A 10,652-nucleotide genomic window follows, 5' to 3' on the forward strand; every position below is an offset into this window, starting at 1 on the left:
CGGCGAAATTTGATAACCGCAAAATGCGACTACTGCCCCCTGTCAAAGTCAATGTAAACTACATAGTAAAGTACTTTTCACGGCTGCAGATGATAAATCGATCCCAGTGAACGTGTGTACCCTCAGAAAAGTGGTCCTTGTAGTTTACATCGACTTTGTTAGGGAGCAGTAGTGCGCGGCAGCATTTTGCGGTTACAGATTTTGGTATTCATATGCTAACCAAAGCTAACTGGTGTTGGTGAAACTGGCTCATAGGCCTAGTTTACATCGTGCCCTTGATATGGGTACTGATCTTAATTTTAACGATACGTAAACATATACACGATATGTGTATTTAATTAATTATTTTGATGCGCATTATACCAATTTAGTACATCATTCTTTGAATACATCGCTGAAATTAAAATAATTTTAATAAATAGAAAGTTACTAGTTAGTACGTGTGCATGTAAACTAGGTAATTGTCGATTCTTACATTTAAGACTGTTTAGATATATAGTCTTAAGATGTCATAAGTTAATCCGAGGACTATATTAGCATCTTAAGACATTGGCTGCGTTCAACAGAACGCAACAGTTTTGCAACCGTTTTATGATTGTCTGCTAAGATAGGACTGTTCCTCTTGATCTAAAAGCATAACCCAATCAGCGTGAAGAAAACTTCCAACAGTTGCAAAATAAACGTTCTGCTGAACGCAGCCAATGTCTATTTAAGACAGTTTTAAAATAAAAACGGACTATGAATATCGGCTCATGTTTTTTTCGTCTTTCACAATTGGTAGCCTTCTGCGCTATGAACAGTCTATAGGCGGGAAGGATTTATTAAATCTCTATTCTACAATGATCATAACATAAATCACAACACCAATCAGAAACGTTGATCTGATGAAAGCAATGGCCGATTTGTTTATTTGCGAAGTTATTAATAGTATTAATAAATAATAATAATAGCAAATTTGGTCATTTGCACTATACTAGATCAGTGCATACTAAAAGCTACTTTGCATGAAATTAGCAAAAAAAGTTAAATGTAAAAGTATATAAATATTTTAAACGATTAACTATTTACCAATGATATTATCACGTTATTTAACGAAACATATCATTTCGTGTATCATTTCAATACATTTGTAAGCGCGTTCAAGTCGATAAAGTGGCTAGGTCTGCTCGCCAAGCAATTAAATGATTGGTTGGATCAGGTAAGAACCAATTATACTCATTCGCTCGGCAAGCATGCCTAGTCGCTTTGTCGCTTGAACTCGTCCATTGTCAAAGTTGATTATATTGAGCGCATATCCAGAACGCTTCCACGATCGCTTACTGAGCGCTCAGTGAGCTCTTGCATCTGATTGGCATATTCCATTGGATTTAAAAATATAGACCAAACAGATACAAGAGCTTGTATCACTGTAACCGTATGTCGTATGCCGTAATTTACTAATCACACATATTAAGAATTGACTAATCACAATCAAATATTCTCTTTTTATTCAACAGTAAGAAGAAAATACTCGAAAGTGATTTGTCAATTTTTACAGATTACACCATACGGCATTACGGCCAATATAAACGCTCTCTATTTCCTTATATGTTTGCATGGATGTATGTTGTACTATGCAGTTATTTGCTATTGGCCTAGCCTTTCCACCGAAGGTTTAATCCGGATAATCAGAATGTAAGAACCAACCAACTACAGTCGAGCATTCCCTTGTCGTTCAACTGTAACAAGGGAATACTCGAATATAGTTGGTTGGTTCTTACATTCTGATCTGATTTAAATCCTCGGTGGAAACTAGGCCATTGGTGCTGTTTTTCGCCGGTTAGGCTGTGTGAACGTATGAACTGTATGAAGTGATATGAAAACAATAATGGCGTATTCTGTGAACATTTCCGTGGAAGCGCCGATTGAAAATCAAATACAGGAAATTACTTACGATGGCCAAGAAATTTACCAAGCGTACGTAAACAACTTTTGTTGTCAACAGAGAAAATATATTGAGATGCTCGATTAATGGAATTATCGTCTGATGTTAAATACATCTTATCTTACGTCTTGTAATTAACCTTAGTTTTGTTTGTAAGGGGATAAGATTTCATGTCAGTTTATATTATTAATTGTGCTACAGACCTCTTACCTTATCGGAGAACTTGGCAAAAATTGCTCAAAAGATTGACTTTAGTAAAACGAACGGTGAGGAGGTAAAAAAGGAGCAGTTAGAGGGTAACGAGAAGAATGAAGAAGATACAAAGGATCCTGCTTCGTTTCAATCCTCCTTATGGCCATGGGACAGCGTTAGAAATAAATTAAGGTTTGTCATGATTTCTTGTGTGTGTCTAAGAAGCTATTTATATAATCATATAATGTATACATGTATTTATATGTGTATTATAATTGTATTAAGCTTGTGATAATAATTAGACAAAAAAAGAATACAAATAAAGAATACAAATTGAATTTGATTGGTTTTGTAGAAATGCCTTGACGGAAGTTTGTGTATTGGCTGATGTACTTGCAATAGCAAAGGAAAGAAATTATATGGTATTAGATCCAACATCTCATGAATCAGCAGATGTAAAACCTATGATACAAGTATATGCTAGAAAAAAGGCATTGGCAGGTGCAGCGTCAGTTCTTATGATGGGTACTGAGAGGCTACGAAATTGTCAGGCTGAATTAGCTAGAACCAGATCTACCCCTGACTTCCATATCGAGTTATTAAGATTACGGCAAAATTGGCGTTTAAAGAAAGTATCAAACTCTATCATTGGCGATCTCAGTTATCGAACTGGTTTGTTTTATTATATTTTTATTTATTTGAAATATGCTTTGTGTGTCTCATATTTTATTGTTTGTGCCTTTAATATTCCTGATTACTATAAATCATACTATATTTATGTTATTTACCAGCTGGCTCAAAGTATACACAAACGGGCATGTTTGAAGTTACCAAAGCTGAAGAAGAAGAAAAAAGTAGTAATAGCCCACCAGCTTCTCCTAATACTGGTAGCAGCATGTCAGGACAATCTCATGGACCCTCAAATTCAAAAGCATCTGCCTTGCGGGTAACCATACCCAGTGAGTTACAAGGTGTTGCATACATCGAAGTATTATGCCAGAAAGGTAATATAAATTAAAGAAAGCAATTTGTGTATGTGTGTGCGCGTATGTATGCGTGCATGCGCATATGTGAAGAAAAATATGTACATTAAACACAAATGAGTAAATGTACGTTTGTTTAGATCAAGAAGATTTGTGCAGTGCAAACAGCTTGCTTAATAGCAGTGCAAATAATTCAAATACCGATATGCATTGGCAGCAAAAGTTGGAGGCTGCACAGAATGTTCTCTTTTGCAAGGAACTGTTTAGTCAATTAGCTCGAGAGGCTGTGCATTTACGCGCGCCTATACCTCACATGGTTGTCGGAAATCAGATAATGGCCACGGTATGTATCTTGCAAATGGAAATCAAGCGGTTTCTTACAGTTTTTATTCTTTGCTTCAGACTGAAACACACAATCACCATAATATATACACGGTGTGGGTCAGACCATCCGCAAGAGCCAGCATGTACATACTGTTTATGGAAAACTGAATCGTAAAGTCCTCTACCATTTTGCAATGGTCGCAACAATCGCAAATTAACGAGATATTAATTTCTAAAAATTGTAGAATAAGCAGATAAAATCAATGTACAAGACAACATTAAGATATCTTTCAAAGTTCTTTATGAAATATCTCCAAGATATTCCTTAAAGAACTCTTAAAGATATCCTAAAGTTGTCTTATGCATCGATTTTAGACATTCTGCTTATTGAATAAAGCAGAAAAAAAAATTGCGAAAATTATAAAATGGTAGAGAACTTTTTGATTCAATTTTTCATAAACAGAGTACGTACCGGTTCTTAACGGATGATCTGGATCATCCTGTATAAAGAAAAATTTGTTTTTTTCTTTAATGTTTATACCAGGTACTTCCAGGAATTCAGTTAATAATTGGCCTGTGCCATAGCACAGGCAACGATAAAAAACCTACGGCTCCACCACCACACAAAACCGATCACGATCATGTATTAGAGCACTCTCTGCATCAATTGTTACGCGAAGTACATTACAATAATAGTAATCATCCATTTCCTCATCCTGCTTCGGGACCTCTTGGGCCTAGTAAACGCAGATACGTAGCCGGTCCTACCGCCGCCGACAGATACGAGCTTTTGGAAATGACAAAGAGTCAGACGCTTTTAGAACAAATTATCCAACAAGCACAACACTTTTTCATGCGTTTGCGTACAGAATACGTATTAGACACGATAGCGAAAGAAGTGAAAGATCCGCTTATCGTTTCACATTGGAATGCGTTGAATTCGCCGACGCAGTCCTGCGTAAAAATAAATATCCTAACACATGGATATGACAGCGTATGTCGGACATCGATGGTTGTTCACGTCGGTGAAAAGTCACTGAAATGTGTGTGTCGCGACGGTAGAGTCATGCACATGAGTTACGAGCCTCAGGAACTGAGGGATCTAATTTTTTGTCAGGTCAGTTGTTTTTCTTTTATCAACGTTTGGGAAAGAAAAAAAAGAAGAAAAAACGTTAAAACTCGTATTAAAAAAATATCAAATTCGAGATATAAAACATTCTTTTATTATATCAGTAAAATGGTATCACAATATTTCTTATACGCAGATTTATCAGCATCAAATTAGCGCAGTACAGGCTCTAGCCAAGTGTATGGGCTGGCAGTTCTTAGCAAACAGCTCGCATCTCGGCCTAGGTTCAGTGGAGCCTTTGGGAAACGCCAGTAGTTGTATCCTAGCTTCACCAATTGGCGATAGGTATTTTATTGTTCAAACTTATAACACAGAAGAAAGAATGCGCGCCTGCCTATTATTCACACATCATTTAATATGTTTGTAGAATGATTGCTGTGCGATGTGAACCGCAAACGGGCGTGCAAGTCGCCATTGCACATTCTCCCCGAAAGGATTTCTTTCCTGGTCAACTTGTTCGAGAGAGGAAATGGGAGAATCTGGGAGGTTCTTTCAAAGAAGTTAGATGGGACAAAATGGAAGGAAAGAATTTTCTCAACAAAATGGAGCTGCTTATGGCTTCTTTAACAAGTTCTTAAGTGTTGCAAATTGTCAAACTTTCGTATATTTTTTTGTTTGTGGGACTGAAAAGATTCTCTATATTTTTCTATACCTTAAATCTTTACTTAGCAGCGTAGAATGAACTTGTTATTGCACGCACAATCGATTTAGAGTAACAAAAAAATTAAATGAATTTTTTGATCCAAGTTGATTATATGCAAGACGAAGTTTTATTTCGTACACGTGTGATCGAGTAATAAATGGAGTGAAATAATGGGAAAGAGAAAATTAAGTTTAAGGTTAAGTAATGAAAAAAAAATACAGGAAATCTCCTCTGTCCCGATGAGAAAAATATACAAAAATTCGACTGTATCGGTAACCAGAGTATATATTATGGAATTATTCGAAACGAATTCCGATCGGAATTATTTAATTATGCCCTAGATTTCTATTATGTTTTCTAGGGAAGATAAAATAATTCCGATCGCAATCCATTCCGACTTGTTTCATGATAGATGCTCGGAATGCAATTTTATAAAATAGAACCGATAATTTTGTTTTTTTAAAATAGTTCAATTTTCCAGAAAAATATAATATAAAATTTATTAATAATATGGATTTTACCTGGAAACAAAGAGTTTTGTACAATCATTCCTTATCTTCTGTAATTACAGATTTTTACTTGTATTGAAATTTATAGTTGATTGTGATTTAGCATATATTATTTTAATTTTGAGTTATGTCCATTGTTGAAGATATACCGTACCATATTGGTACGGTGACCATACGTCCTTTATTGTAAAGGACAGTTCTTTATTTTACGTGGCTGTCAAAATTCAATCTTGTCTTTCATTTTCCAATATTATCCTTTACTGTCTTTTGATATTTTGATATTACGGAAAATTCTTTTCTAACTAACGTTCCAATCTAATATTATAAAAAATATCTTACAGTTTCACACACATAAATACGATTTGTTTTTGTTAATTATATTTTTTAATTTAAATTAAATTTATTCAAACTAGAGCTGTTCTCATTTTTTATTATTTCAAACTTTTTATTATTTCAAGATCAAGGATTTGTTCCAATACAGTCGAACCAGTTTCAAACTATCAGAAAACTGCGCACTATCTCAATTTGACTATACTGTGCAATAAAATTTTATATTTTATATTTATAATGTATAGATTCTTCTATTATATAAAACAGTCTCCTAGTATTCTATAAAAACAGTCACAAACGAGTTTGGAAACATGTAGGAACAAAGCCCTGAAATCTTCAGATTTGCTCTTTTTCCTTCTTTAAGAAAATATGGTCACCGTACATATTGGTGAAATGATGAATAATTCAAATACGTGGAATATATAAATTCGAAACTTTAGCTTATTTAAAAAATTTGTAAGAAAAGAATTACAAATAATTCATTATAAATTTATCTTTATAGTGAACTAATTGCATAACTGGAGTTATTATTATTGTATATTATATTATATGGAACGGTGATATATATAGTTTTACATCTAAACAGCGATAACAATAATTTATACAACTAGTATTTTACAAAAATTGTTTTCATTTCAATGTTACACGAAATGCAATATGATCTGGATAATAAACGATTACGAGATGTGTGATAAGTGAAAATTAAATTAACTGAATGTCAAGTGATACATACGTCACAGTAATTACCTTAAATGTAATCATCGATAGATTCCCTTTTCTTTTTGCATACAAAAAAGTAATGACAATTTCTTAAACTTCATTTTTTTCTTTGTTAAATCTATTCGAGGAATCCATATTTAAGGCGCACATTGATGCACAAGTATACATCTCATTTGATACAATAATTATAAATTATAAACGTCTACTTATATACATATACACGTACGAGCGCATCGGACGCATACATTTTAGATTTTTTCTTCCTTTTTATAATTTCTCGTTTTCTTTTTGTAGCCATATTAAATTATGACGTTGAAAAATGTCAAAAAATTACACTTCCTTTCCTGCACTGTATGACGAAATAAATGAATGTTCATTCTTATGCCATTATTTTGCGTTTGGTATATATAATAATACGGACTGATAAAATATATCGAAAAAACTTTTTTTTATTATCCTGCATATACAACTTAACGTATAGGTGTTGTGACTCTTACAAGGTGAAAAACTAGATTTTATGATAGACGAGTGTGTAGCTATTTTTATTATGGACCGAAAAACGAATTTTCCACTTAATAAATTTATATTATCATATATTATATTATTATATTATAATAACATGAAAAAAAGTTGATTTATTTCAATATATAATGCAAGAAAGAAAATTTATGACTTCCTGTTTCTGACGTAACAATTCAACATAGCTGCAATGAAAAATCAAGAGCTTTAGGATATAAGCTTTAAGATATAAAGGAATAATACACACTTGGACGTCATCTGAATCAAAATTGGATTATTGAGAGATTATTTTGTTTCTGTATCATATAATTATTTCGATGGATTAAGGGACGGACTAGCAGCTCGATTAAAATGTCTAGTGCTAGAACCTTTTACAAGGAAAATAATTGTAACTTTCGCATCCAGAGATGCTTTGAAAAATATCAATTGCAAAACATGCCATCGTATACGATTTGTCTCTCGATCGGTTTGGCCAACATATAGATATATCGTACATTGTAGAGTTCGAGTACATATCGCCATACAAAATTAATGATGTTGCATACTCGGTACCCTGTTTAATAATCTGAATGGGGAAAAAAGTATCCTGCACATTAAACCTTTCTCTACATATAATATAATATAATATGAGCAACGAATACAATTTTCTTATCGGCTTTTAACATGAAGCTATTACATAAGCTTTAAATCTCAAGTCATCAGAAACTGATCACTTATAGTCGATTATTCTTTTGACATTTGACTGCAACAGGTCAATTTCTTACGTTCAAAACTTTAAGCTTAAGTAATAACTTATTGCAGAATGTGCGTTAGAGATTGACTCCTAAAGGGAAAAGATGTTTGTCGTTACGACATTAAATTCACATCAGAGATGAACTTGCCAACTATGAACGTCTTATTAAGTAACCTTTGTAAGCGCTCTCAGTTTCTTTGGAAACAGAGAATTAAAGACTGCGTCCGTCCACCAACGATCCTGAACGCAAGTGTAGTTGTTATTACCAGTACTATATAAGCAGATAATAAACTGGCTGCATACACCTGATAACGATTGAGCAATGTCATACATGAGACAACTAGATGCGATCCAACTACCCAGATAATCTGTCCCCAATTCTTCTTGTCCAAGGCAAAGAAGAAGATGACACCCCAGAAGGTGTGCAGGAGAATAAAACACAGAGTGGTAGCAGCTGATATTATAAAAAAGTATTCAGAACCCTGACGGAGTCCCATGGTACCAGGTCCCACTGCGTCAGCCAGGACATTGACTAAAGCAAAGGCACCACTCATGAAGCCAAAACCCAAGCCACAAACGTAAGCAAATACGTGTCTGCTGTCAGCCACGTGTGTCGTCGTGACTTTTTCCAAGCCTCTTTCGGCTTTACGTAGTACCCAATACAAGAGATACCTTTAAAGAGATAAAAACTTGTTAATACACTATCGTGTGGATTAACGTTAATGTAACGTCAAATGAGATTGCAGTAGGGAGACTGGATTACCTGAAACCTTCCTGGAACAGTACAGAAAAGACCAGGCCAAACGCGAGATGTTCTTGTAGTGGAACGACAGCGTACCAAAGCACCGATGATAACAGCAGGGATATCAGCCAGAAAAAAGCGCTGACAATCAATATGATTATTCTGATGGGCTCGGCGGCGATGGTGAACATAAACATGGCTAGTGGCGGGCCGAAAGCCAGACAGGCACAACCAAAGAAATCCATGACGGTCATTTTCTTTTCGAATGGCCGCGACGAAGAGTCGCGATTTCCCTTCCTCTTTTCTTCCTTTACTTATATTTTGTGTCAGCCGGCGCTAACAAACGCTAAACTCTCCTACAAGATCTCTTCCAAGCCTCTTTACGGTCCAGACACTGTCTGCTTCTATCGGGCGCATTTATCTTCCCGGTATAGGGCGCGATCAGATACTCGACAAATAATCGTGTCGGTCTGTTTTCTTATCGAAGATACAAATGCTCAAGTACATTGGAATCAATCGCCGAGTCACTCGTGTGACAACCTGACAACTTTGTGAATAATTCTGTCCTATCTATTTTCTATTCTTGAATGAGGTTATCGACAGCAACGCTGAACGCATCGAAAATCTGCGAAAATCGTCATTCGATCGATATCTCGAATGTGACTGAAATCGATATATCGAATATGTACTATAATAGGTAGTGTCTTTGACTATATAACTATGGACTGCTAGTCGGCTTCAGTTGGCTTTCTCACGCGTACCAATACGAAAAGTGTCCCCATCAGTGAAATGGCGAATCTCGGTACTTTGATAATACATCGTATTCACGTACAAATCTAAGTTTACCAGTTCAATATTTGATATATATTTCAATTTTATAAATCAAAGAAAAGAAATTACTATCCGAGTTTAGCCGGAATCGTCGTCATTTCGATAACGAGTGCCATATAAAATTAAAAGAAGCAGAAGATCAAAGAAAAGAAAGAAATTAATAACATTTTACTTCGAAATAAAATTATTTTATGAAGGGAAATGCATTACAATATTTAAACAAAAAAATCTTTTGAGACGCACGTTAACGAAAGCTGTAATTTTTAGCGGTCAATAATATAACATTATTTGTATAGCTATTTGTTCGGAGCGACAGGTCGTTCATCATTTAATCTAATAAGGCATGCGTTATGTTTATGCGAACTTAGCATTTCGCGCGTGACGACGTCATGTATGACGCAAAACGATGCGGCACGGCAAGTGACCAATGAGGAATGCGCCCAGCGCGCAGCACTGTCCTCATTGGCTATTCGCCAAGCAAGGCGCCACAGCGAAACGGCGGCCAATAACAGACGCGCCGATCACCAGTCGATTTTCGCATAACAAAATGTGGTAAAAATTATTAAGTGCGTATCAAGGTGATTCCAGATTGTTCTTATGTTTTTTACTATAATAAACGAGAAGATTCTCGGTTATTCCTTTTTTCGTCATATCCGGTTTTTTTGCTGCTAATATTTGTGGGAACAATCTGAAATTACACTAGTATATAAGATGCCGCGCGGTTACGGCGCAGCAGTCCTTGGATCTTTTTCTGAGTGGTGCGATTTCGGCAGTAGAGTTTTACGTTACAGTTCGGTATGCTATTCCGTCCGAAAGAAATTCTCTATGCGTGTTGAATTTGCTGTAGAAAGTCTCAATCTGTTTTGTACTTCAATAAACTTTTTTGTCTTGAGTGTGGAAAAAGCAAACGATTTTTCTTTCAAGTAATATTCCGCTCCTTCCTTCCGAGTCGTTACACTATTGAACATTACAATTATATTTATATAGCTATTAAATAATATATATATATATATTCATTAACACTTGTTATCTATATTTTACTATTGTGTGTTAAATTTATACATGCATATTTT

At 34.9% G+C, this 10,652-nt stretch overlaps 2 protein-coding genes across 3 annotated transcripts; one reads left to right on the plus strand and one right to left on the minus strand.

Annotated features, from left to right (window-relative positions):
• Window positions 1-1,855: 1,855 nt before the first annotated feature.
• Window positions 1,856-5,665, plus strand: LOC108751342 (mediator of RNA polymerase II transcription subunit 17). Of its 2 annotated transcripts, none has more exons than XM_018491454.1 (8): window positions 1,856-1,956; window positions 2,126-2,308; window positions 2,472-2,788; window positions 2,908-3,120; window positions 3,240-3,442; window positions 3,968-4,540; window positions 4,689-4,837; window positions 4,920-5,663. In XM_018491454.1, the coding sequence occupies exons 1-8, from the start codon at window positions 1,856-1,858 to the stop codon at window positions 5,128-5,130; spliced, it is 1,950 nt and encodes a 649-aa protein (XP_018346956.1). In that variant the 3' UTR covers window positions 5,131-5,663. The 2 variants fall into 2 exon arrangements, with proteins under 2 accessions (XP_018346956.1, XP_018346957.1); XM_018491455.1 differs by lacking the exon at window positions 1,856-1,956 and adding an exon at window positions 1,984-2,054 and having other exon boundaries at window positions 4,920-5,665.
• Window positions 5,666-7,433: 1,768 nt separating this feature from the next.
• Window positions 7,434-9,366, minus strand: LOC108751360 (gamma-secretase subunit Aph-1). The gene is made up of 2 exons (XM_018491479.1): window positions 8,770-9,366; window positions 7,434-8,678 (listed from the first exon to the last, which is right to left on the minus strand). The coding sequence occupies exons 1-2, from the start codon at window positions 9,000-9,002 to the stop codon at window positions 8,195-8,197; spliced, it is 717 nt and encodes a 238-aa protein (XP_018346981.1). The 5' UTR covers window positions 9,003-9,366; the 3' UTR covers window positions 7,434-8,194.
• Window positions 9,367-10,652: the final 1,286 nt, after the last annotated feature.

Source organism: Trachymyrmex septentrionalis, unplaced genomic scaffold, assembly GCF_001594115.1.
Source record: "Trachymyrmex septentrionalis isolate Tsep2-gDNA-1 unplaced genomic scaffold, Tsep1.0 scaffold44, whole genome shotgun sequence".
Taxonomy (NCBI): domain Eukaryota; kingdom Metazoa; phylum Arthropoda; class Insecta; order Hymenoptera; family Formicidae; genus Trachymyrmex; species Trachymyrmex septentrionalis.

Bases quoted from the DNA above. Each gene is read 5' to 3' on its own strand.
- LOC108751342 (XM_018491454.1), top strand. From the start codon at position 1,856: ATGAAAACAATAATGGCGTATTCTGTGAACATTTCCGTGGAAGCGCCG. The intron at 2,789-2,907 runs GTTTGTTTTATT...GTTATTTACCAG, and splicing joins CGATCTCAGTTATCGAACTG to CTGGCTCAAAGTATACACAA. The intron at 4,541-4,688 runs GTCAGTTGTTTT...TCTTATACGCAG, and splicing joins GGGATCTAATTTTTTGTCAG to ATTTATCAGCATCAAATTAG.
- LOC108751360 (XM_018491479.1), bottom strand. From the start codon at position 9,002: ATGACCGTCATGGATTTCTTTGGTTGTGCCTGTCTGGCTTTCGGCCCG. The intron at 8,679-8,769 runs GTAATCCAGTCT...ATCTCTTTAAAG, and splicing joins CTGTTCCAGGAAGGTTTCAG to GTATCTCTTGTATTGGGTAC.